This window comes from Alternaria triticimaculans (assembly GCF_023758025.1).
Source record: "Alternaria triticimaculans strain BMP 0046 chromosome Unknown scaffold_7, whole genome shotgun sequence".
NCBI classification, from domain to species: Eukaryota; Fungi; Ascomycota; class Dothideomycetes; order Pleosporales; family Pleosporaceae; genus Alternaria; species Alternaria triticimaculans.
In genome coordinates this window covers 780,217-805,159 of record NW_026055964.1, presented here as the reverse complement: position 1 = coordinate 805,159, position 24,943 = coordinate 780,217, and the positions used below count along the sequence as shown (strand labels likewise).

Below are 24,943 nucleotides of genomic sequence, written 5' to 3'. Positions count from 1 at the left end.
CACACACCAGATCATCTTGTTACGAGGTTTGAGTGGAACTTCAAAATCATTAGTAAACAGAATTCCGATATAAGGTGGCCCATACCCAGATAGCTGCCGCGACTTCCAAACCTCTCATCACGACTAGCCGAACCGATCCATCATCTCCACAACCAACATGTCCGACGCAGGAGACTCGCAACAAGATCCTATTTTGAAGGTGGAAAGCAACAAAGACCTCAGAATCACTCTCATCGGCACCGGAACTATTGGCCTATCTTTCGCCGCCTTCCACCTATCACACCTCCTCGGCCCTTCCCAACTCACCATCTACGACACCCGGCCAGATGTCGACCAATACGTCGAAGAAAACCTACCGAAATTCTTCGCAGAAGAACCCGCCGCAGCCGCTATCTCCAACATTCGCATCGCCAAATCCCTCGAAGCAGCTGTAGAAGACGCCCACATTATCCAAGAATCCGGCCCGGAGAACCTCGCGTTCAAGAAAGAGCTATGGGCGAACGTGGAGAAACATGCACCAGAGCACTCGCTTTTTTGGAGCAGCACATCTGGTATCCCAGCCTCGCAACAGGCGCAAGATATGCAGGATAAGTCGAGGTTGTTGGTCGTGCATCCGTATAACCCGCCGCACATCATGCCGTTGCTGGAACTAGTGCCGTCGCCGGATACCTCGGAGGAAGTCATCAAACGGACGCAGGATTTTTGGACGGGTCGTGGGAGAGTACCGATACATATTAAGAAAGAGACGAATGGCTTCGTGGCGAATAGGCTGGCATTTGCGTTGTTGCGCGAAGCTATCCATCTTGTAGCCGAGGGGGTTGTTTCCGTGGAGGAATTGGATAGCATCGTAGAGAGCAGTATGGGGCCGCGGTGGGCAGTGGCCGGACCTTTCAAGAGCTATCATGCTGGTGGTGGACCGGCGGGGTTAGAAGGCTTCTTTAAGAATATTGGGGGTACGGTGCAAGATAGTTGGCAGGATGCGGGGAAGCCAAATGTTGGAGAGGGATGGGAAGAGAACATTTTCAAGCAATCGCAGGATGCGTACGGTACTGTGGATGTTGGTGAGCGCGATAGGTTGACGCGAAGAGTGTTGGAAGTGTTAAAGGAAGAGAGAAGCAAAGGCGCACAAGCCTCAGAGGATTGAATGCAACCAAGACTAAGCAACCAATGTATTGTTTGAAAGAGAGCTGAGATTCGACGACGTATTAGTACATCTAAACGATAAGGTACAAGCTGGTGATGACACTAGGTCCAATGAAGAGACCAAACCAAAACACAATGTTCCCCAACGTGTCTCTCCCCTTCATAAACTTCGTCTTGCTGAACGCTGCCAGCGGCAGCTGCGTCAACTGGAATGTAAACAGATATCCCCTGACCTTCTTAAACAAGCAGAACATGAGAACCTCATGCACAATAGCGCTAAGCAAGAAAGTGAAGAAAGTTGCCTGCATCTTTGATAGATGGAAGAATGAGATCGAGGAGTGATAGACATGTCGAAGCAGGAAGTTGTGGACCGGTCGGTTCCAGTCGCGAGCGTATTGATCGAAGGATACAGAGTTCCACCACGCGCCGTAGAAACCACGGTCGGCAAAACGCGTGACTTCTGCCAATACGTTGAGGAGACATTCCCATATGACGTACCAGCTGAGAAGCTGTTCGAGGAGAAGGGGGAAGAGCATATCGGATACTATAAAGGGAGACGATTAGCGGTTTATTCAACGGTCTCATAGTGATGTAGCACTTACCAACCCATGGAAACTCTTTCCATCGCTCATCGAGCGACATGCCAGCCTCTTTGTGTCGCATAGTCTCTACGACTACTGGGTAGATGTATGCTTGCGAGATGATGATCATAATCCAGATGACTCCCAGGGTGGCCGCCGACTTCTCCGCTACATACCACCAGTTGATGCGTTCCTGCCTAGGGTACTCTAGATCGTAGACGAGTGTGGGAAGGCACGCCCACTCTACAAAGTTGTAGAACGTTAAGTTGTTCGGGTAGACGTTATCGGTGGTAGTGCACTTTCCACGAAGCTCTTCATCAAGAATCGTAATCTCGGTGTTGAGCACGCGTCGAAAGGCTTCAATCTGTTCCGAATCCAGCGGGTTGCCGGTTTCAATAGCTTTGCCGATAGATGCAATCTCAGACTCTTCCTTTGATAAATTGGTAGAGTACTTTGGCCCAATGCTTCCCCGACGCGTCAACTGGCCTTGGTCAGCTTTCTCAAGACCGGAAGCAGTTAGCGCCTCAGTCGGAGGATCTGTTTGGGTCGGGCCCTCATGCGCTTTGATATCATCGAGTTGACGTAGTTTTTCACGGAGCAGATTGCGTCGTCGATATACTCGCGATACTATTGATAGTCAGCTCAGGTCTCTTATTCCAGTGCGGATCACATACAATAGCCGTTGTAGAAGGAGTAAGCGTGCTGCTTCATCAGCAACACGAAGACGTGGAGAACGATGAACACTGTATGAGTCCAAGGCCAGTCTCGCCAGAAAGTAACCCAGATGATGGTGCAAGTGAAGAAAGTCTGCCACAAGGACTGTATGAGCCAGCCTGAGCCGTTCCAAGTCAGATAGTCGTTTACGATGGCCTTGTGCAGAAAGAAGCCAAAGCTGGTGGCTACGCACATTGCGACATCAGTCGTCAACATGACGAACAAGTCTTTGTCGATCATCAAGTGCAGAATCTCTGCATCCCCAAATACGGAGCCTTTCGTCCTGTAGTTACCTGCAGCTATTCGCGCGAGTAGCAAAGCCATCGCAATCCAGAAGAGTGTGAAGAATCCATGGAACGGGGAGTGCGCAGCGGACGCGTTCTGGCGGTCGAACGTGGTGAACTGTTGTGTAAAGACAAGATCGCGGGGTTTCCCCTTCGCCTTTCCATTGAGTTTCTCAGCCTCTCGACGCAGACCTGATTGAAGAACCTCTTGGAAAACAGGATCTTTGGCAGTGAATGTGTATTCGCCCTTCTTTCCCGATTGCTCTAAAACAACCTGGATGCTCTTCCTACGGCCTCCGGGTTTCTCGACCACCTGCGTTTCTGAACCACTGTCATCGGATGGTATCGCTGTCGTGCTTCTACTTCGCGAGTCTGCTGCCTGCTCATCGTTTTGGGGACTCAAAGTTGTTGCGCCGTCCACATCCAGTGTTTCCGACGCTGCGTTGGCTGTCCACGTGTCGTGACTACCGAGCGCGGGTCGCGTCGACAGTCCCTGCAATACGTGTGCCATTGCTGACTTCTTGGGCACCAGCGGTGTAAGTTAGGAATCTTGACTTTGCAGCTTCCTGTGTGTGTCGTCTTCAATAGTTTGCGGTTTGAAGATGGATACGCGGCAGTCTGAGGATATATACCGGATGTCCGTGGCTGGTAGAGAGAGTTGTGGCGTGGGTCCCTTGTAACGGAACCATCGGAACAGGTGGATGTTGCGAGCTCCCGGCGAGATGTAAGACGACGGCCGAGCTATGATAAGATAAATCAGAGCAGCTGACCGCCTATCCTCCGAAAGAACAGATGCGCGTGAATGAGACGCGCAGAGAGATGGCTTTTGGTCGAGGCGACGAACATGATGTAATGCCGCGCCCTGCATCGCGAAAACTAATCCGTGGCTGCACTAGCCACGTCACGTGAAGCTTCAGCCACTCGCAAGGCTAAATTGCCCGGGCGATCACCTGGGCACCTTTGGGCGGCCTTCCTGTCATGCCGTGCGTTCCACTTTGCGACGCGACACTCTCTTGAGCCGCTTGCAGAGCCGGACTACCCGCAGACCACTGCTATTTGAGGCACAGCCCTGTCTTTTTTAGTTTAGAGTCGACAACAGCGTTGATCCCGACGTAACCCGCAACCAGCTTCCTCGTCTCATCTCAACATATTGCGGACATGACTTCCTACGAGAAACCCAAGCAGTACCTAGGTATACTTATCTTTTCAAATGCACTGCGGTCGGGGTTTGCCAGATAATATGTCTACGCGCTGAGGCTTTGACACCCCGGCTCCAAGGCGTCCACAGGATCTCGCGCACTCTCGCTTCGATCCTTCTGGCACAGTAAGGCGCCCGACAAACGCTTTGAGAGGCTTAGCGACGCTTCAGCTGCCCCTGACTTAATCCCAAAAACGGGAAAAACGGGAAGGCTGCAGGCTGTGAGAAGGCGGAGCACCAATGCAGCATGCACTTATTATTGCTGAAATACTCTTGAGGACGCCGCGAACCGTGTCTCGCGTTTTACCGTCAGTCGAACGCCGACTCACCTCCCATCAACTTCGGAAATCCTACTTAGGGACTTGATCAGCACCAACAATCTTTTGCCATGGCACCCAGACGCAGCGGTGGCGGCGGCACCGGATACAGCAATGCTTCATGCCCGGACGCCTTTAATACACCGTACGATCAAGCCGCGCTTGCATTTGTGGTGCTGTTCCTGGTTCTGTACACCGGCATTTTCATATCGACGTTCTTCATCCGCAAGAAAAGCGGTGCCGGAAAGAAATTGATCGGTGTGCCTTTCGTTGTAGCCCTATTCCTCCAAATCATGTAAGGACAAAGTCTCTTTCACAGGCTTTGAAGATACTAACATGCTCCAGCACGCGTATTCTGAGTCTCGTAAGCCAAGTCATGTCAGAGTGTGACAATCTCAACTACATTGATTATTGGAATATCAACGTTGCCGCCAGCTTCATTGGCAGTTTGGCCAATGCTGCGCTGCTGTGGGTGTTCGTCTACGTCCTGAACTCCATGCTGCACAAGCAGTTTGGGAATATGTCATCTGGTTCCAAGACCGTACTTCTGATTACTATTGGCGTTGCGTTTGCTGTCATCCTAGCAGACGTTAGCATGTTTGCCTACGTCGCATTGGCGGACAACTCCTTGGATTCCAACTGGGACTTTGCGTTACTAGTTTCAAATGGTCTCGATCTTGCCCTCGACATCGTATGGGTGATCGTTGTTGTTATTTCGGCGGCTATGTCTCTGTCAAACGTTTCGGCACTGAGATCAAGACGCTTACCCGGAGGTGTAAGTCCATGGCAGCTACTATCTACTGGTACATTTGCTAACAGCCCCAGGACCTCTTCGGCTGGGTTACTGCCCTCTACGTTACCCTATTTGTGAACGCCTCATTGGGGGTAGTCTACTCATCCAGTATCTACTGGCCCGTAATACCTTCCCTTGGTGCAGCGCTGGCCTTGTCGTACATCATGGGTTTAGCCAAATGTCTGGCTTTCATAACGCTACTGGGCATCGCCAAACACGTCTCCTGGAACCAGACGATCGAGAAAACCGAACAAACTTATGCGCCCGTTACGCAGCAGCAGGCCACGTACGGCTATGGTAATGGGCAACAGGATTACTACCAACAGACACCCGAACTTGTACATGTCAAGTAGGTGGAGGGTAGCTGAGGGCGCTCGATGAAGTCACATGTCATTCCTACGTTTTTTCTTGCATTGCCATGCCGTTTCGCTATATACCCAGAGCCTAGCTTCAAAACATAATGTTTGTACCATTCACATCCTGCATGATGCGCCAGACCGACCTTACTCTTTCAAAGTTTCTGCACTGTGTGGTCTCCCAACTCTTCCGCTTGTTCATCGTGCATCCGGTGTATCATTGTGCGGGGCTCGGCCGCGATAACATCGAAGAGAGCTGCTTGCCCATTCAGTACTTGTAGCACGTGTCACTGTTAAGACACAATCTGTGGAAATGAAGAAAAGCTCGTCTTTTTCTCCCGCCGACCGGTGTGAGATGGTGGTTAGATGCGGAGGCGCGGCACTGAGGGATCGAAACAGGCAGGCACACCTGATGGGGGCCACATGCACCTGCACTAGACCCAAGCACTACGTAGAACACCCACCATGTCTGTACGCGAAACGGTTGGCGCATCTCTTTGCCTACATTGCTCACAGCGCTGTATACTATCGCATGTGCGACAGCATCCTCATTTGCTCTAATCCCCATGGCAAGGTGTTCACAGCATGCGGCTACGCCTCAGCCGCAGCGGGTCATGCAGGCACTGAGCCTTCTTGCGAAGCCTGCTTTACCACTCGACCCAAGCTTATCTTCGCGCTCAGTCTTAGCAATATGACAATGCGACACTTTCGAACGCACAAGTAATTCGCACACAGCGAGTACCCTATGATGGCCGAAGTCGTAGGCCTCGCAGCTAGCATCATCCAGATTGCGGGGGCTGGCGCCAAGCTCAGCGTCGCGTTGTACAACTTCACGAATTCAGCCGCGCGGGCAGATCAAGACGTCAAAGACATTGCCGATGACGTAGAGCTCACGTCGAATGCGCTCGAAAGCGTAGGCAGAGTGTTTGAGTCCGAGGAGGCCGGATCCATCGTGTCGAAGAAGGCTATCCAGGACGCTAACAACATCATCAAAAAGTGCCAAAGCGTCTTCCACGAAGTATCAGAGATGGTAGAGAAGAGGAGAAAGACTGCAAAGGATGGAAAGAAAAGCTTGAGCGTGATGGGTAAGCTGGCCTGGCCGATGAAGGAACAGCGGGTCGAATTGAACCGAAGGAGACTTGAGAGTTTGAAGAACAGCCTTGTGCTTTTGTTGCATGTCTTGCAATTAGCCCAAGGTCAGGCGCGAGGGTGAGCCGAGTTAATAGACTACCATGCATAAAATGCAGCTGACAATAGCCACAGAAAAATGGAAAAAGGTGTCTTGGATGAAGAGCGTGAGAAGATCCGCGAACTGCACCAGCGACAGCAGGACTCACTCAAAAGCCTGCAAGCTCTCGAAAACAGATTCTGTCATATCGCAATCAATGACGAAGAAACCCTTCGAGGATCAAGCGTCGCCTCTTGTGTTCCAACTTTGGAGCTTATGGCCAACGCTCCGGTTATGGAGCTGCCTCCGCTAGAGAAAGTCCCAAAGCTTCAGCCAAACACCATTACCATCGAACTTTCGACCCCAAATGATTCGGACACTTCTGACAGCGACGCAACGGTGTCAGGCGATGACAATCAAGAGCAGATCTCGACCGAAGAGCTGGCAAAAGCAGCGGACCATGTGAAGAAACTCTTAAAGCGCATCACAATGCTACAGAAGAGCTTCGATGTCGACAAGAAGAAACATCGAAAGCGACACGTGTACAAGATTTATCAACGCTTCTGCCGAAAGTTTGAATCAGGCATCAAGCTTCCGTCAGCTGTCGACTTTGGAAAGGTTGCTCCATTCATCGACTTCAATATGGACGATAACGGAGGCCAATTAGAGAGCTTTGACTTTGACAGCTTTCTTCACGTTGATGATGAGAACACGCAGTTTCCATTGGATGGTTTTTATTTCAGCCAAGGGCAGCGTGCAGTGTCTCAGCAGACAACCAATCTCGATGCCATACCGTCCACGCAGAGCTCACAGTACCCGCCTCTTGTGTCCCATGAATCTGTCGAAACGGTTCCATCATTCGATGCGCAAACGCCCCATTATCCTCCAGTGCCGAGTGGAAGTGCAGCCTCAGACTTTCCGTTGGATCTGTCTGGTCAGCAACAACGACCTAGTCTTGGTCAAGGACATTCAGCACTGGCTCAGCAGACTCCTGAAGCATTATCGCAGACGTGGGCGCAGATTCAGAGGCAGGCGCAATCCATGGTTCAACAACAGGCTCAAGCGCAATCCATGGCTCAACAACAGGCTCAAGCGCAATCCATGGCTCAACAACAGGCTCAAGCACAGCACCAAAAAGCTCAAGCGCAGCACCAACAAGCTCAAGCGCAGCGCCATCAAGCTCATTGGCAGCACCAACAAGCTCATTCGCAAGCTGCAATGCAGCCAATGTCAGGAATGATTCAAAGCCCGCCTAGTCCTGCTATGCCCATGCTCAACAGGCCCATGCTATCACCAGTCTCTACTTCTAGTCCCTCTATGCCTATTTACAGCAGACCTGTGATTCCTGCGATATCTCAGTCGTCACAAAGCGGTGTCGAAAGCTCGCTGCATACCCAGTCTCCCATGTTGACCGCAGATTCGACACTCTTACCACAACCGCCAAGTCCTACCACTGTCCTGCGAGACTATCAATATCAGTTGATGTTCTTGTATTGTCGGAAAAGGAAAAGCAATCCACCCTCTGAACAGGGACAATATGGTAACAACCAATTGATGGCGGATAATTCGATGACAGAGAGTATACCTATGCAGTCTGAGAAGAGTGAGAGGCAAGATCCGCAATCAACTTTACAAGTCTACGGTTGGCCAGGCGTTCGCAAAAGAGCAAACACAAAGGAGGAGAAACGTGCACCAACCCCTGGACGCGCATTCACGGAACAGCAAAAGAGGAATGCGGTCCAACCATGCAACAACTGTCACAGCCTCAAACTCAAGGTAAAGTAAACCCACATCACCTCCGCATATCGTACTGATTGGCCGCAGTGCGATTATAATTATCCGTGTGGCAGCTGCATAACGCGGAACGTTGAGAAAGAGTATCTTTCAGAGAAAACCTGTCGCGGCATCAACATTGCCGAGCACGCTCAAGGGCTTCCTACCGTATTTGAGAACACTGGCCAACAGCTAGGCGTTCCTGTCCCACCCTCATCGAGCCTGTACACAACCTCTGGTAGCTCGTCAAGCAGCAAATCACACAAGAACCCGCCCGTTATTCACGATGGAGGTGGAAAGATTTACGACCCGAACATCTCCACGTCTGCGCCGGATGGGGGGGAATACGATACATCATCAGGATACGTAGAGCCCGAGGCCGAGGAGTCTTACCTCTCTAGAGCCAAAAGTCTCAAACCCAATGTAGGGAGAGTGGGCGACCAAAAGCGTTCGCGCAGCCCTTCCGACGTTAGAACAGGTCTCTCTTGGCCACCTCCAGCGGCCCTACGCTTCTCGACTGACGATGGAACGGAGCAGGACGCCGATCAGCGTTCACCGAGAAAAAGGCGACGTTTGGCAAAGGAAGAGAATGAGCAGTTTTCCAAGAACACTGCTGACATCATGTCAAAGCTAGAGGACGATGAGCAAATGACAGAGACTGGAAACATTTCGATCTCGGTGGACCGAGATATCGTCGATGTGTTGCTCGAAGAATGGACAGTACCAGTGTATTGACAGCTACATGCTCTTCAGTCTTATTTCAAGAGTGCGCAATGGGTCACATCTTCGTCTCATTTCAAGACGGTTCTTGTATGATATTCCAGGTGCACATCAGCAGAATGCTCGTCTATCCTCAGAGTATCATCACTTCACCACCGTAAACTTCACTTCCCCTGCGCCCTCAAACTCGATTTTCGTACCCATCTCCAACCCTGCACTACTCCAAGAAGCAAGGTAGTTCATTACCTCATCTACCGTATCCTCTGTCCACCACCACGATCCGCCGAGATGGCAGAGTATGTACTCCTTCCCAACCTCTAGCTCCAACCTACTTAAATTCCCGCCTCCGAAATCCAACTCTCGGTGCTCCGTATACGCTCCTTCGAATCGTATGAATTCGTGTCTTTCATTTTCGTAATGCTCTCGATCTACATCTAGATAGGGTTCGAGCTTGCAGCGCGACGTTGCGTCGAGGATTGCCAAGTCGGATTGAAGAGACTTGACCCATGCGCGATCTGCATGGACTGTAAAGGGATACGCGGCGTCCGTCGAGAACGTGAGCGTGAAAGCGAGTTTCTTGGTGAGGGAGGAGAGAGAGTATGTTGATGGTGCTGATAGAGAGGCGGTGACTTTTGGTGTCTTTGGTCGCGAACTTCGGGTCTCGAAGATGATTGTGTCGTTGCCGTTGGCGGCCTGCCAGGGTATAGTCGGTGTGGCTGGTGTAGGAAGTTCATACGCAGATAGCAAACCGCCCGGGCTTCTTGAAAGAGAAGTCGAAGTATTCACCGCACTGACTGGCCAATGCGAAATCGGGTTTGTCGGTTTGAAGCACAGTCTGTACTTCCTATCTGGTCGGAGAGCAGTAGTAATGAACGGCATTTCGCGGGATTTACTGGACCTCCCTGTCGTAAAAATGACTTCGCTTTGGTCTTCGCGAAAGAGAACTGGCTCTGTGCCTTGGCGCACGACTTCAACTTCTTCACCCGTCTCGTTGTCGAGACACTGGATAAATTGGCTGGAGTTCATGGGCTGGTAAAACCTCGAGCCGGCGAGACCATCTTGGAGGTATATAACTCCCTCTTTGAAGTTGTACTCTGCGATGATGAGGACTATGAAGAAGACGGGATCGTTTGAGAGACAGCATGTTCTTGTAACGAGAAGCTCGGCTTCAGCCCGCGGGCAAAAATCGGTCATTTCGTCGATGTTGCTGGGTATCGGAATTACTACGGTCTTTCGATTGATTCCAAGGTCATGTGTAACATGCGAGCAGAGCTTGGTTGCGATTCAGAAAGTGTTGCAGTTCTTGACTGTGCCCGTCGGCTGATGTACACCACCTGGGCACTGACGTCAGAGGTCTCATCACTTAGTACCAGTAGAGGACGCTTCCACGCAGCACAATCAATTGAGCGATCATTAGGGCTTTCAAATCCAAATCCACTCCCTTCTCATCCTCTCATTTACCACCAACCTACAGATCAACCCAACACTTAGTACATCTCTGCCTCGCCAAACCAAATGGCTTTTGTCCCTCCTCATCCTCTAAAGTCTCCGTATCAAACTCACTAACCACCCTCCCCTTAAACGGCTCCTCCACACCATCGCTCCAAAGATGCGTCACAGCATCCGCAATACACTCAATCTGAATACCCCTAAACCCCATCAACTTGGCCTCGCGGCGCAGCCAACGCGCCGCGCCCGACGCAACACCCTCGCCCTCATAGTCGTGGCGTGTAGACGTCGCATTGCGCATCAGCACCTGACCTGGTGCGGTGGCTTTCCACTCCGCTGGATCCCTCGGGTCGAGCTTCCGTAGAGCGCCGAAGAGCGGACCGAATTCTGGTATCGCTTCGTCTACCGGGCCCATCTTCGCGGGATCGAAAGGGACGAAGTTATCGTACGACAACGCTATACTGACCATCGGAAAGTCCATTTGCCGGAGTAGTCTCAAGCCCTCTGCTTTCCGTCCTTGGGTTTGCTCCACGCTATTCTCCTCCGGTTCGTTGACATCCCAGAATAGCTTCCCGCCTGCTTCTTTCGCCTCGGGGTTCTTGAACTGGTATTCTGTGTCGAAGACGCCGTAGGACAGGCCAGAGTCGATTTGGTGGGCTACGAGGTACTCGAGTTTTCTGGCGCTTTCTAGTGTCCAGCAGCCGAGTGCTTTGTCGGGCCAGATGTGCTGCCAGATCGCGGAGTGGAAACCGTGGCTGTGGGCTAGGATGGCGGTCGCCCAGAGCAGATCTTTGGGTTCTAGTTTACGGATCTCATAGCGGGGCTTTAGAGAGGAGGGGTTGGAGGGAGTAGGCGTCTTTGTGTTCGTTGCTGATTTGGACATGTTCGCGTATGTGGAGGCGAGTGCCTATTGGGACGGTCTCGACTAGTAGGAGGCGGAGGGCTTAGTTTTGATGTGGATGAGGAAGTAGTTCCTGGTTCAAAGGACGTGTATTGTGCCCACGCTGAGAGATGTTGAGCTTCGAATCTTCGCTAACCTGCGCACTTTTATAGAAAATGAGGAGGTGCCAAGAGCGACAATGTAACATATAACTAGTACGTGAGTGTTAAAAAAAGATAGTCCGGTGTGCAAGAAAGGCGCGATCAGAAACCGAAAGTTATGCGTGCGAGTGTGTTGGAGGGCGCGCTTCATGCATCAAAAGGGCTCAAGCGGATGACCCACGCATTCAGCGCAAATCGGCCAGCAAGCTTGTCAACCTTGTTCGAAACTTCGCTTCTTCGTCCAAGAATGGTCCATAACGCGGGTAACAAACTTTGCGTGCAGGCGCCCTTGCCCGCGTTAGGAAATCAGGATAAAACAAAGCTGCGAGGCTTACGCGCCTGAATGCAGTATGTTGAGCCGACCCACACATCTCGCTCGTATAAAGTACTATACATCAAGATCCTTGTTGGTCGCATGTTTCTAGCTAGGAATAGATTTGTAAAGGTCTCGGTTAGTGTCAGACGTTGCCACTAAATAATGGGTTCGTAGGACCTGCAAATTCGTCAAAAAAGTCTCTGTTGCGAATTAGTCATCAGATGCACGATACCCACGGCAGTCCAGACAGATGTGTTGTTTCATTGCGGTAAGTAAGGGTGCCTAGCATTACACTAGTCCTTTGCCCTCCTGTAAGAGCGCAATTCCCCGCTCTTTTAGCTTGAATTTCTGAATCTTTCCACTCGCCGTCTTTGGGTAGTTGTCTACCCAAAAGACGTACTTGGGCACTGGATTGTACAGTCAGCATTGTTTCTAGGCGAGCCTGGGGCCTGGGGTTGAAGATCCTGGAGCGCATAGACTTACCTAAATGATGGCTCAGCTTCTCCCTGACCCAGCTTCGCACCTCATCCGCGGTCACCTTCCCATTATCGCCGGCATGCGTGACCACGAAAGCTGCGACAACCTCACCGTACCGCTCGTCTGGAAGACCCACCACACTAACCTCGCTAATAGCAGGATGAGCGAAGAGACAATTCTCGACCTCCAGTGGGTGGATGTTCTCGCCTCCCTTGATGATCAGGTCTTTGATCCTGCCAGTAATCTTGATGTAGCCTTCTTCGTCCATGGACGCCTCATCCCCGGTATGCATCCATAGCATACCGTCTTCGTCCGGTTGTAGAACCTCCTCTGTGCGTGCTGTATCACCCCAGTAGCCTTTCATGAGGAGGTAGCCTGACACTGCGAGTTCGCCGCGTTGGCCTACGTCAAGTGTGCGCGACCAGTCTGACGGATTGACGACTTTGGCGCGAACGTGTGGGAGAAGACGACCGACGCTGTCGATGCGCTTTTCGATGGGGTCGTCCGTGGTGGTCATGGCTGATACAGGAGAGGTTTCGGTCATGCCGTAACAGATGGTCAACTCAGTCAAGTTAAGGTTCTTGTGTAGCTTGCGCATGAGTTCCGAGGGAATCGCAGAGCCTGCTGCAATGCCGGTACGCAGATATTGAAAGCCATCTTTGGGTACAGCACCGTGAGCCAGCAGCTCCAGTTCAGCTACGAACATGGTGGGGACGCCATAGAGGGCTGTGCACTTGTATTCGCGAACGGCTTCGAGTGTGGCGAGTGCATTGAAGGCTTCGGTTGGAAAGACGATGGCGCTACCGTGGGTAGCCGTGGCCATGTATCCCAGAATGCATCCAAAGCAGCTACAAAGTTCAGTTGATGTTGACAGCAGATTGCTGCGAGAACTTACTGGAATAATGGAGGCGGACAACACACAACGTCGTCTGGCGTTAACAGCATCCTGTCGCCGATGCTATTTCCGTTGTTTAAGATACTTCTATGGCTCAAGCACGCAGCTTTCGGCATGCTTGTGGTGCCAGACGTAAATTGGATATTGACGATGTCATCCGGATGCAATCCTTGATCTTCGAACGCGTTCTCCTGAGCACCATCTTCAACGACGTGCTCGTATCTCTTCAGACCCTTGTAATCTCCCAGATCCACCCTGCCTTGCGAGTTGTCTACCAGTATGACGTTCTTCAGCGACGGTACGAGTTCGGATTCGAGAGTCGTGCTAGCGAGGTTGGGTATCAAATGCGTGAGGAGCGAGATGTTCGATCGTGGGTCTTTACGTGGCAGGTTCGTTTCGGCTCCGATGATGAGATGCGCGGCATCTAGGTGGTTGATCGCGTTGAGGACTTGGGGTGCGTTGAACGAGGGATTCAGTGGCACCTGTGTTGCTGTTAGCTGCTGGTACCCATGCTTCTAGCCGGTTGACTACATACCAGTATCGCTCCCAGCTTGAACAGCGCGTACGTGAGCTTTCCCCTTGTCAGCAACTATGCGTCTCCAACATGCTTCCAACATACAGTAGCGAACTCAGCATTGTTCCCTAGACTGACGGCGACTCTTTCTCCCTTCTTCACGCCAAGCTTCTGCAGTCCCCTAGCAAGCCTATTCGAGTCGCGGTTGAGCGCATCGTACGTCAGGCGTATACGTTGATGGTGCGATATCACTCTATATGAGTATTAGCAACGCGTCTTTACAGCTTCATCTACTTGGTACGCACGCGTTGCGGTCACCGTATTGTCTCACAACCTCGTCAAAGTGCTGTGGCACCGTCTTCTCCAGTAATGGCGGCTATCATAACGTCAGTCTCCACCATCACATCATCGGGAAGCTTGGAACATGCCTCATTGGGTCCAATGCTGTATGCTTGTGTGAGTAGACCGCGTCGTGCGCAGTAAGCAGGCCTACGGGACCTTGCAGCACGAGCAAAGAGCGACCGAAGCATCTTCAGACGCGGAATGCATCGGAGGTAAGGAAGGATACACGTGCATCGTGAGATATGCTCGTGTGGAGAAAGCTGGTGTTAGTGAGCTTCGTTCGGAACTGAGCCGCGGGCCAGGTACGAGACTTGCGGGGTAGCTGTGGAGAGCTAGAGACACGCACGCGGTTGACGTCGGATAGCTGTCAGGGGTCTTCGCCCTCCGACTATGGGCTATGCAACGTAGGCGACATCACTAATCTTGGTGCACAGAAGATAACTTTGAACGTTTCCATACATGAGTCTACACAGAAGCAAGGTCTTGAGATAATCCTAAACTCCAAAAAGATCACTCCTGCTACGTCCCAAATGCTACCGCTCAAACTCAAGCACTCTTCTACTCGCATCACTAGCCGACCGGTTCCTAGCCGGCTTGATCTCTTCCCCAGTACCTGTCGGTGACAGTAGGTCCAGCGGCGCTTCCCCCTTTGATGCGCCCACGTCCACCGTCTCGGCACCCTCCAGGAGGTCCAGGTCTTTCGCATCAACCTCCTCATCATCGTCATCATCTTCTCGTCCGTGTCGAGCTTCCTTATCCAGCTCCTTTTGAGCTTCATCATATCGCCTTCTGACTTCGGTTGCGACGCGCATTCCGTCGTTGACGATGTTGTCGAGCATGCCTCGTAGGCCTTTGCCGGGTGGTACAACACCAGCACCAGCGCCGCCAACAACACCGCCTAGTCCACCACCTCCGCCGCCTTGTCTTCCAGCATTGGCGAAAGTGGTGAGGTTGTGGAAGCTGGATCCCGAGGACAGCGTCTCGTCGGCCAGGCGGAAGGACGATGAGAAGCCGACTTCGAAGAAATTCAGTAGTGCGTCGTCGGCGAGAATGACCATGCGGAAAGTAGGAAGCGTTATGTGAAGAGGCTTGTTCGGGTCAAGCGCAAGGTTTGCCGACTTTGCCTTGTCGTTGCGCTCTGCAACATCTGATTCAGTGGTATGATTTGATGGTGTTGGTGACATTGGGTTCTTTTCTGACTTCTCGAACGCGGTTGCTGTGGCTTTTGGTGTTGATGGCTCAGATCCAAAGTCTATCAGGTCATCTTCTTCGTCATCGCCAATAGCGAAGTTGTCAACCTCTTCTGAGACCTGGTCGACTGCCTTATTTGACTGATTAGAAGGGTGATCGGGGTCAGCGTATTCGAAGCAATGCCGGATGAAGGCAGAAACGCTGCTCAAGAACTGTTCGTCGCGACCGATTCGTTCCGAACCTGCCTCTGAGCTAACATCCAGTGAAGAAGCAGCTGGACTTGGGTCGTGGACGCCTCGTCTTGACAGGAAAAGAAGGGCTTCCGAGATTCTCAAGATACCCTCACGATCTACCCTGCCATCGCCGTCGTCATCGTAGAGTTCGAAGAAGTAGCTGATGTTGGACATGATGTCCTTGGTGCCTTTTACGTGTGCAAAGCCAGTGACAACATTTTGTAACGATAATGAGTCGGTCATGTCCACATCCCACCGCCGGAATAAGCGTCGCATAAACTCGTGATCTGCTGGCTCCGGTCCTGAACCCCATGGTGACATTGGGGGTCGTTTCCTCATACTGTTTCCAAAGTACGAGTGTGGAGACTGTGTACCACTGCCCTCGGGTGGGGAGCTCGGTGAGTCAGTGATTGCCCACTTTGCGATACCTGTATCCTGTAAGCGTACATACTTAGAAAGGAATATCCATTGCTTACCAGCCAGGAACTCTCTAAAAGCATCGTAGTCCATCTGGGTAGGGCTGGGTCCAAGTGCCACACGGCCCTTCTCCGCGTTTCCAGATGTACCCATCACAACCTCAGTCGCTTTCATCCTGCTGGCCTTTGCCTTGCGCTCAGCCTCTTGTTGCATGATCTCAGCTCTTTGCTGTCGCTCGTACAACACTGCGTAGAATTTGTCGTACAAGAAGCCAAGGTCATTCACACTCAGCTTCTTGCTGTCGGGACCGAGGTTGCGTATTGATGTACGCTTGGCGAAGTTTTCGATGTTCTCAAGTACGGCATCCTTGTGCTTCGCTCGCTGCTCGGAGATGGTGTTCTGTGTGATGCCCGCAAATTCTTTGAACGCGACCACCATGAGCTCTTGGAATCTAGTGACTGCTCGCAGTTTGGGGTTCTCGGACTTCGGGTGGGCAGACTCGTCAAGCCTTGAGAAGTACGACTTCAAGACTGAGATGAAGGTGCCGTCATCTGTAGCGTCGAGTAGTTCCTCGCCATTGATACGCAGGATAGCTAGGCCGATTTGGAAGAGAACCTTGGGGCCTTCGAGGAAGAAAACATCAAGAACGCGGAAAGCAAATATTAGAGGCATAGAGTTGATATAGAGCGAAAGAAACCAAGGTAGCGAAACAACGGACAATTGCACGTCTGATTTGACCAGATGATCCCATAGTATGGGCATCGTCTTTTCGACGAGCGATTCGAAGACCTTCTGGTCCAGCAAAGTGCCGTACATGGTTTGTGAGTAGTAGCCGGGCAGGAGGCGGTCACACAGCACGGATAGGAGGAAAAAGGCCTGAGTCTCGGACATGTAACTTGTTTCGTTAGACAAAAGCAGCTGTATATCAAGGGGTACACATACATCAGCAATGCTGCGACCACAATGTTCATCGCCTGGCAGTAGCCAACCTCCTCGTTTGTCCAGCTGTATGCCGTCAAGACTCGTCGGAGCCGACCGATTCCCTCTTCGGACTGAAAGCCTGGGTATTCCGGCAGACTCCTGTTGAGATCCTTCTCAATTTCATCGATCGCTAACGACTCTCGACCGGAGAACTTTGCTAGGGTCTCGGTGTAGAGGTTCGGGTTCTGTAGGCGCAAGAAGAAGGCGCCCGAAGTGAGCTCCCACATCTCGCCTCGTAACCGATTCGGCAGACCGACGCGAATGAGCTTGTGGAAGGTAGGTTGTCGGATGAGAGTTGCGCTTCGGCCGTTATCTGCTGCATGTTAGTAACGTCTTAAGCGCGCTTGGTGGCCATACCTCTAAGATACTCGCGCCATAGTCGTATTTTTGTCGCATCCCTCAGCTTCCGTGCGTTGCCTGGATATTTGAAGATCATGCCTAGGCCGGTATCTGGGTGTTCTCGCGCTTGCTTGCCATCATCTCCGGCCTTCTTCTGCTCGGCGTCTGTGAGAAGATACTCCGAGTAGCATTGCCCCACTACCTTGCGCAGATTGTCTACCTCCTTGACGCCCTCTCTCAGTCCCTTCTTGAGAGCATCGCAAAAGCGTTCGCACGCCTGTCGCGACCCCGCGAGCTGAATCGTAAGCTTCTGACCAGCAGGCACCTGCGATTTCGAGTCTGGTATGCCGTTCCACGTTGTTATCGCCAGCGCGAACATGTAGCTCTGACTATGCAGCCGCTCCACCCGTCGTATGCCGCATAGCGGTAATGTGAAACCGTTGCCCGCAGGTCCCGCGCCGTGAGTCTGCCCGGTGAAGCTGCTGGAGGAGCTCAGGCTCGCGGTATTGGCGAAGCTTGAGCCCTGTGTGGAGAAGCAGAGATACTGCTCGCTCAGGTGCAGCTTTCCGACATAGTGGTTGCCCTGGCTGCGCTCCTTCTCCGATGTGACGTCGCCGGGGCCCCTCGTGGAATGGTGGGGTTGGAGGGTAAGCTCGGCGGTAATCTCTTGGAGGGGGTTCTGCGAGTCGGGGAGGCGGAATTGGTAGCGGAAGAGGGTGGCTTTGGAGGGTCGGCGGTCTGACGATGCGGGAGCGGCTATGGTGTTGAGCGTGGGTTCGATGTACTGCTGCGCCTTCTGCACCAAATTCGAGATGTTGAACATGGCTTCGGGCCGGCCAAAGAAGCAGAGTGAGGGTTGGTTATGCTGTATTGCGTGACTGTTTATGCCACATGACGCGACTAGATTAGCCCTCGTGAAGCGCCTTGGAGGGACTGGAGCTTTATGCAGGGCTGGTGTTGGTGGAGTCGCACGGCCACAAAGAGGCTGAGAACCGGGATGACTAAGACACGCGCTGGGCAGCTTTCTCAGGATCCGCCCAAGATTATGACGCACCCGCCAATTTCAAAGACAATGCAAGAGTCAAGCTCACGCGGACAGAAACGGGAGTGGGTCGCGTCTTTTTCAATGGTTGATTATCTAAAGATTCTCATACTATTATTGAAGCTGCCATAGCGCCTTCTGTCGCCAGACTGCGCCCAAATTATCACTCCAGCTGGTGGACTTCTTCACTCTATCATACATTCTTGCGCTCTCGCTCACGTTTCTCCACTGTCAGCCCTGGCTTAAGTGCATGTGTAGGCTCCGTCAACTCGGAGGTCGGCACCCTGAGTTTGGTCAGTTGTTGCTCATCGGTGCGGCTGAACATCACTTACAGTAACGTAGGAACTCGCGTCACTAGACAAGAAGGTGACGGCACCCATCAAGTCCTCAGGACGTCCCATCTTACCAACGGGAATGAGAGAAGTCCACTGCTTCTGAAGGTCTGGGTTGTCGTCGAGAATCTTCTTGGTGCTACAACTTTGTTAGCATCTGCGCAATCTTCGTCTCTTAGTGTACTTACAGCGCAGTAAGCATGTATCCAGGCGAAATGCAGTTGACACGAATGCCAGCGCCAGCCCACTCAACCGCCAAACTGGATGCCAGATGTCTGACAGCTGCCTTGGCGGCGTTGTACGGAGCCTGCGGCTGTGGGACGTTGACAATGGCTCCGGACATGCTACCAATCATGACGATGCTGCCCGGTACCTTCCTCTCCATGAGGTGCTTCGCGACTGCCACAGAGTACAGGTAGGTACCGTCAACATTGACTCCCCAGAGCTTCTGTATGCGGTCATGGGGGTAGGAGATGGCATCGTAGTTCTCGGTGAAGCCAGCCGACGTAACGAGGTTGTCGACCTTGCCGTGCTTCTTCAGGATCTCGGCAAAAGATTGGTTGACAGACGTCGGGCTGGAGACGTCGCAGAAATGTGCTGTGACCTTGGGAATTCTATGTTTTGACTTAGTTGAGGTCGTTGGTTCTGCATATGAGTTTCTTACCTCCGAGACCCTGGGTTCTCCTTCTTGAAGATATCGAGCAGGCCCTTGGCTGACCGCTCACCCTCTTCCTTGTTCATGTCGACAATGGCTACATCGGCTCCAGAGGTCACCAAGGCCTGCGCCATGACTAAACCCAGACCTCGGGCTCCACCAGTGACGACAGCGACCTTGCCCTCCATGGAGAACGAAGCCAAAGTGCGCTTGAAGTGCTCACCTCCACGACCCACGACGGGGTTGGAGGGTGGTAGGTCCTTCTCTTCTGGGTACTCGACGACAATGTCGTCTCGGGTACGTGCATACTGACCCTCGTGCTCCCCACTCTCACCAGGCTCGCCCGATGTGGTTGCAGCGTTGACATCGTCCTCGTTGGAAGGGTCCTTGTCGAAGCGACTAGGCGAGGACGTGAAATGTCGCTGTGAGGAGATAGCTGACTGTGCTGGTCTGAAGGATGCACGGGGAGCTTGGGCTCTGGCCGCGCGTGCGACTTGACGGAAAACCTGAGATCTGAACATGGCTGTGGTAGAAAGCCCAATTCAATTGGACGTCGCAGTTGGTAGAGAGAAGCTCTGAATTATGAGGAGAAGGTAAGCGTCGAGGTAAAGTAGATTATCTGAGGTGATTCTAGAAGGCTCTCGAGTCAATGTGATACGACTCAGGAAGGAAGCAAGCTAGAACAGGGCAAGAAGTGGGAAATGAAGAAGAAGAATCAAGTGAGGTTGGGAGTGAAGCTCACGATGCCCAAGCAGCTGGCAAATAATTTCGGTCCTTCCAAGAGCTTGAGCTTCTCCCCCACCGCGTTTTGTTGACGGACGCCTCTGACGACAGGTCTATGCAGGGCCAGGATTTGGCGAGGCCATCCCGCATGCACTCCCACCTCCGCACACTCCGCACACTGCATCCCGGCCTGTCTGGTTGATTGTCTCCATTGAAATCACACGCCGTCGCGGTTGGCACTCCACCTTCTGGAGCGCTCAGTGGAGCCGCCCTAGCCGTTTGTCCTCTCCGCACTACCGCAGCTCAGCAAATCCTGACCGCCTGCTACCCCACGCTGCAGCCACTTGCCTGCCACCAGACGCGTCCACGGGTGCACCACCACCCTCCCCGTGCATGCCCTTACCTGTACTGTAGACGTCTTACGTGTGTTGTTAATTCCAGCAATAACTCTGTTCGTACCTTCCAAGCCCTCGTTTGCACCTTCCCCGCCCTCGTCATCCCTGGTGCCACATCGTGATCGCCCTCAACAAGCCGGAATTGTGCTGACCGACGCGTCTGCAGCGACACGACAGCATCGTGATCCGTCATGTTTGAACTCTACCTCCTTACCTTCAATGCCGCGCGCAACCTCGTCGATCCCCAGTCCCTCGCGCCTTCCTTCTTCGACGCCCTCCCCAAAGACACGCCTCTGCCCGACATCGTCGCCATATCCCTGCAGGAGGTTGCGCCCATCGCCTACTCGTTCCTCGGAGGCTCCTATCTGAAGCCCTACTTTGACCGCGTGACCACGACGGTCCAGCTTGCCGCCGACCTCCGCAGCAATGGCAGCGACTCACTCGAGCACATTGCGACGCGCAGCCTGGGCATGACGGCCCTGATGCTCTTCGCCAAACCCCACGTCATACAGAGGATACAATGGATACAGTCGGCAGGCGCAGGTGTCGGCTTCTCCAACATGGGCAACAAGGGCGCCGTTGCCATGCGCGTCGGCTTCTCGTGCCCCGACTCTGAAGATACTCTCGATCTCACCTTTGCGGCCGCCCATCTTGCGCCCATGGAGAGCAATATTGACGCGCGGAACAAAGACTGGGAGAATCTGGTGCGGAACCTGGTTTTTGTCAACAACGATGACTCCCCGTACAGCTCGAGCGAAGAGCGACCGCTGCTTGGCCCCTCGTCTGAGACACCAGCCGACCACAACGGTCTCTTTACGCCTGGCAACCACGTATTTTTCTACGGCGACTTGAACTACCGCACACACGACAGCCCACCAGAAGAGAGTGCGCATCAATCATACCCTCAGCCGACAACGTCCGAATCGTCGCCAACACACTACTCACATCTGCTGAAGAAGGACCAACTGATAAGAGAAAAGGACGCTAAACGCACCCTGCATGGCTTCCAAGAAATGCCTATCAACTTCCCGCCTACATACAAGTACGCCACCTCACATGGCAAGAACTCCAACGCGCCCAAGCGATCTGGAGAGGACGACTCATGGGAGTGGTCGAAACATCGGTATCCCTCATGGTGCGACCGAATCCTCTACCTCCCATCCGGATCTTCATCAGACCTTGAGCCGCAGATTTACACCGCCTTGCCCGTACAGCCGACGTCCGACCATCGACCGGTTGCTCTATCTGTGCGCGTTGATGACAAGCCTATCAAGATGGGCGTGAATGACGTTCTCTCCAGGCCACCCTTTGAGGTCAACCCACAGTGGAAAGCCAGGAGAGACGCAGCTCGACGGTGGGAGCTTATCGTAGGCGTCATGTCGTATCTCGCTCTGACCGGCAAGGGCAGGATCATTCTCATCACCTTCCTGGGTGTGGTCATGGGCAGTCTGTTCCTTGCTGGGTCTCTGACCAGGTAATCTTGTGGACGACCACATTCTCCTATGGAATTAATTTATTTCTCCTGCGTAATGGTTCCATCTCCAGTTCCACTGGTCTTGGAGATGCTCGATCGACGTGCGTGTCGGCATGCCTGTGGCCTGCACCTCTTCTAGAAACTCGATCATCTTGCATCGGTCCTGGTCATCCTGCAGTACGGTGCCAAACTTATGTACTGTATACGCGGCGTCCCATTGCGCAGAAATACAATGAGCGTTGCACCGAGCGATAGCTATCATCTCTCTCAAACCTCTCAAAACTTCATCATGTACGCCTTGCATGTTCATCCCTGGGTTGTAGACCGCGAGTGCAATGCGACATATTCGCAGCTGTTGGTTCGCCTCCGCTATCGCCTGTTAGCAAACAGTCCGTGAGCTGACGACTAATTGGACTCACCATGACAAGCGCCAGAGAACCACAATTCCGGATATCCTCCAACAGCATGTGGGTTGCCTTCCTGATAAAAGAAGGCATCGAAGCTTGCGGGTCGCCTTCTTTCCCACTCATCGACCAAACTGTGAAGATACTGCCACTCGGCTATCGTCCGCACGCTCTTTTGCGCCCACTGCAAGATGCGCGCAGTCAGCCATAATATCCGATTTCCCCACGAGACTTCATCGATTGGCGATATTAGAGCTGGTAGAATGAAGTTTTCATAATTAATGCGCAGAGTGGGTTGGTTGAGCAATGCTTGGCTGACTTCGGTATGCACATGGAGTACCAGGGCAGCTTGTACAACCGGGCTAGACATATCGAAGACCCAGCCTTCAGGACCATAGAAGAGTTCAAACGTCGAGAGATGTGATTGTCCTTGTGTGCCCGCTATCTGAATGTCAGCTGATCTCCGCGCAATTCCTCGTGTTCACGTACCATGGAAGTCCTCAAAGTTTCGCAGCAACATGGCCGCCACCAGCGTCGCCTCATCTTCAATTTGTCCCTTCTCGGCAATATACGGTATGAGACTCTGCAATAGTCTATCGTGATAGTCGTATGGTCTGGTGGGGAAATACGGATCGAAGCGCAGTATACACTGTCCGGAAATCATGAAGATGGCATTCATGAGCATCGGGCTTGTCAAAGCGAGCTTTGGGACGATATTCTTGAAGATGCTAGCAGGACTCATTATGTCTAGTGCGTCTGATGCTTTCTCTACCCAGAACCGAAAAAGATATGCTTCGATTGGGTCAGGTATCGGCCATGCTACCGATGAAGCATGGTTTGTTGGAACGAATGGATGTGGCGAGGGGATTTCAGAGTTCCAAGTTCCAGGTAGGGGCTCGTCAAGGCTGGAGAGACTTGAGACTGAGCCAGGTGCCGGGCTTGTGTGCCGCCGGATATGCGACGGAAGCTGCCATAGGTCAGGCGTGGTCTGTGGTGCGGCGGGTATGAGCACCCGATCATTCCAGCTTCGACTCGTCGGGCGCATGTGTCGCTCTCTTACTTGCGGACTCTTCCTCGATACCGACTGTGGTATCTTCTCAGCCGTCCTGGAGCGAACCAGATGTCTTGGTGTCTTCCTTTTATCAGTACTTCCGGGGCCCTCGAACTCTTCAGCTATGAGTGACGATTCGTCGACAAAGTCCACTACAAGACAGTCATTAGCATCGACTCAACAAGACCACAACATCACTTGTACCTACATGTTCCTGGCGTACCAACCCATCTCTGCGCCGCACCAAAGAAGTAGTCGTACTTCTTGATATCGGCCCTGGTAGCCTGACTTTCCAAATCAGGATACACACCATGTCGAAAGCGGACTTTGTAATTGGCTTTCCTTCGCGGGGCGGATTCTGACCAAGGCGCCGACATGCTTCTGGAAGGAAGAGCTTATCTGCGAAGCTTAATATCTTGGCAACTTCACGGTACCTGTAATCAAAGTTGAAACAAGACCTCGATATCCGATCTTGGCAAGTACCTCACTTCCAAACTGGAAAGAAGCAAGCAGGAAGCAGGAAAGAGGAAAGCTGATGCTACTCTCCATCAACAAACAGGAACTATCGCCGCTTCAAATGGGGATATGTACTCCATATCACAACGCCATGAACTGCACGGAGAGATCCACGCGTCACAATCCGTCTTGCTGATCATTTACCTACGTGCGTCTAGCCAGCACGCTATTTGCTCTTCTCATCGCCCATCCCGCGATTATTCAGCGGAGGAGCGGTATGGGAAAGCACAGGGCGCGTGAGGCTTGTAGGTGCTTGGTGTGGCATTTGATAAGCAGTATTTATTTACGTACGCGATGTTTGATGGGGGATTTGGCAGCGGACGTGGGGAAGGGTGGGTATGCGAGTACGGGTAGATACGGGGTGGCTCAACGGGAGGACGTCGTGTGTTGGGGTGCACGAAATGCTTGCCTATTTGGGAGTCGCTGAGGTAGGGGATGGAGCGTGATGGGAGTGGGTAGACGTTGTGGCTGGCTGGTAGACCGACTCAGCCTTCGCTAGCCACTGTATTGGAAGCGGGTGATTGGATCATGTACTAGGGTTGTGGTTAAAGACGTGCATGATATTTCATCCCACCGCAAACCTCTACGTGCACCAGGCTACTACTAGTCCTTTCATCACGAGCCTATGCCTTACACTGACAGCCAACTAAGCTTTCCTCACACGGGTAGGGCTGCATGCACCTCGAGCCTCCTCCTTCTAGAAACAATCACTCCCGCACCACAAGACGTGGTTGAGTAAGCACATCGCTGGGCAGCCATAGGTTCATCGGACCGTGTTACTGCGTAGCTGTATAAGCTGCATCGTTCGATATTGCAACGACTAGTGTTATGCGGCTTATCCAGCTCGTCATGCATACCCTATTCAGCTCACTTGTCCTACTGTCGCGCTTCCACGTGACGCCTTTCCGGCCCGGGTAGCGATATCGGTAGTTCTTGAGAGATTTTGTCAGCGGGGATATTCTGGGGAGTCATACTCTCAAGAATAGTTGGTGTTTGTTGACACGAGGAGGTGTGACTCAGGTGTTTTGTACTACGTTGTGCGCGGGTTCTATAGGTGAGTATCCCAACGGTCGTTGAGGCTTTGCTAGTTGGTGGCTTGAATGAAGTGA

General features: G+C 52.5%; 10 protein-coding genes across 10 annotated transcripts; 5 read left to right on the top strand and 5 right to left on the bottom strand.

Moving 5' to 3' along the window:
• Positions 1–157: 157 nt before the first annotated feature.
• J4E78_005650 (uncharacterized protein) lies at positions 158–1,144 on the top strand (the record flags this gene model as incomplete). The annotated part of the gene is made up of 1 exon (XM_049366267.1): positions 158–1,144. The coding sequence occupies one exon, from the start codon at positions 158–160 to the stop codon at positions 1,142–1,144; it is 987 nt and encodes a 328-aa protein (XP_049221993.1).
• A 70-nt stretch (positions 1,145–1,214) lies between these two features.
• Positions 1,215–3,233, bottom strand: J4E78_005649 (uncharacterized protein; the record flags this gene model as incomplete). The annotated part of the gene is made up of 3 exons (XM_049366266.1): positions 1,215–1,687; positions 1,746–2,351; positions 2,399–3,233. The coding sequence occupies 3 exons, from the start codon at positions 3,231–3,233 to the stop codon at positions 1,215–1,217; spliced, it is 1,914 nt and encodes a 637-aa protein (XP_049221992.1).
• A 1,075-nt stretch (positions 3,234–4,308) lies between these two features.
• J4E78_005648 (uncharacterized protein) lies at positions 4,309–5,383 on the top strand (the record flags this gene model as incomplete). The annotated part of the gene is made up of 3 exons (XM_049366265.1): positions 4,309–4,532; positions 4,583–5,012; positions 5,063–5,383. The coding sequence occupies 3 exons, from the start codon at positions 4,309–4,311 to the stop codon at positions 5,381–5,383; spliced, it is 975 nt and encodes a 324-aa protein (XP_049221991.1).
• A 468-nt stretch (positions 5,384–5,851) lies between these two features.
• J4E78_005647 (uncharacterized protein) lies at positions 5,852–7,794 on the top strand (the record flags this gene model as incomplete). Its single annotated transcript, XM_049366264.1, has 4 exons — positions 5,852–5,857; positions 6,174–6,595; positions 6,650–7,564; positions 7,611–7,794. The coding sequence occupies 4 exons, from the start codon at positions 5,852–5,854 to the stop codon at positions 7,792–7,794; spliced, it is 1,527 nt and encodes a 508-aa protein (XP_049221990.1).
• A 492-nt stretch (positions 7,795–8,286) lies between these two features.
• On the top strand, positions 8,287–9,062 carry J4E78_005646 (uncharacterized protein; the record flags this gene model as incomplete). Its single annotated transcript, XM_049366263.1, has 2 exons — positions 8,287–8,291; positions 8,405–9,062. 2 exons carry the CDS (start codon positions 8,287–8,289, stop codon positions 9,060–9,062), a joined length of 663 nt encoding a protein of 220 aa, XP_049221989.1.
• A 715-nt stretch (positions 9,063–9,777) lies between these two features.
• On the bottom strand, positions 9,778–10,241 carry J4E78_005645 (uncharacterized protein; the record flags this gene model as incomplete). Its single annotated transcript, XM_049366262.1, has 2 exons — positions 9,778–9,891; positions 10,014–10,241. The coding sequence occupies 2 exons, from the start codon at positions 10,239–10,241 to the stop codon at positions 9,778–9,780; spliced, it is 342 nt and encodes a 113-aa protein (XP_049221988.1).
• A 274-nt stretch (positions 10,242–10,515) lies between these two features.
• J4E78_005644 (uncharacterized protein) lies at positions 10,516–11,379 on the bottom strand (the record flags this gene model as incomplete). The annotated part of the gene is made up of 1 exon (XM_049366261.1): positions 10,516–11,379. The coding sequence occupies one exon, from the start codon at positions 11,377–11,379 to the stop codon at positions 10,516–10,518; it is 864 nt and encodes a 287-aa protein (XP_049221987.1).
• Positions 11,380–12,141: 762 nt separating this feature from the next.
• J4E78_005643 (uncharacterized protein) lies at positions 12,142–18,065 on the bottom strand (the record flags this gene model as incomplete). Its single annotated transcript, XM_049366260.1, has 10 exons — positions 12,142–12,260; positions 12,337–13,178; positions 13,226–13,707; positions 13,761–13,796; positions 13,845–13,992; positions 14,045–14,115; positions 14,636–15,933; positions 15,982–16,817; positions 16,865–17,216; positions 17,261–18,065. The coding sequence occupies 10 exons, from the start codon at positions 18,063–18,065 to the stop codon at positions 12,142–12,144; spliced, it is 4,989 nt and encodes a 1,662-aa protein (XP_049221986.1).
• A 461-nt stretch (positions 18,066–18,526) lies between these two features.
• Positions 18,527–19,792, bottom strand: J4E78_005642 (uncharacterized protein; the record flags this gene model as incomplete). The annotated part of the gene is made up of 4 exons (XM_049366259.1): positions 18,527–18,568; positions 18,617–18,755; positions 18,805–19,230; positions 19,281–19,792. The coding sequence occupies 4 exons, from the start codon at positions 19,790–19,792 to the stop codon at positions 18,527–18,529; spliced, it is 1,119 nt and encodes a 372-aa protein (XP_049221985.1).
• Positions 19,793–20,580: 788 nt separating this feature from the next.
• On the top strand, positions 20,581–21,867 carry J4E78_005641 (uncharacterized protein; the record flags this gene model as incomplete). Its single annotated transcript, XM_049366258.1, has 1 exon — positions 20,581–21,867. One exon carries the CDS (start codon positions 20,581–20,583, stop codon positions 21,865–21,867), a length of 1,287 nt encoding a protein of 428 aa, XP_049221984.1.
• Between the last annotated feature and the right edge of the window lie 3,076 nt (positions 21,868–24,943).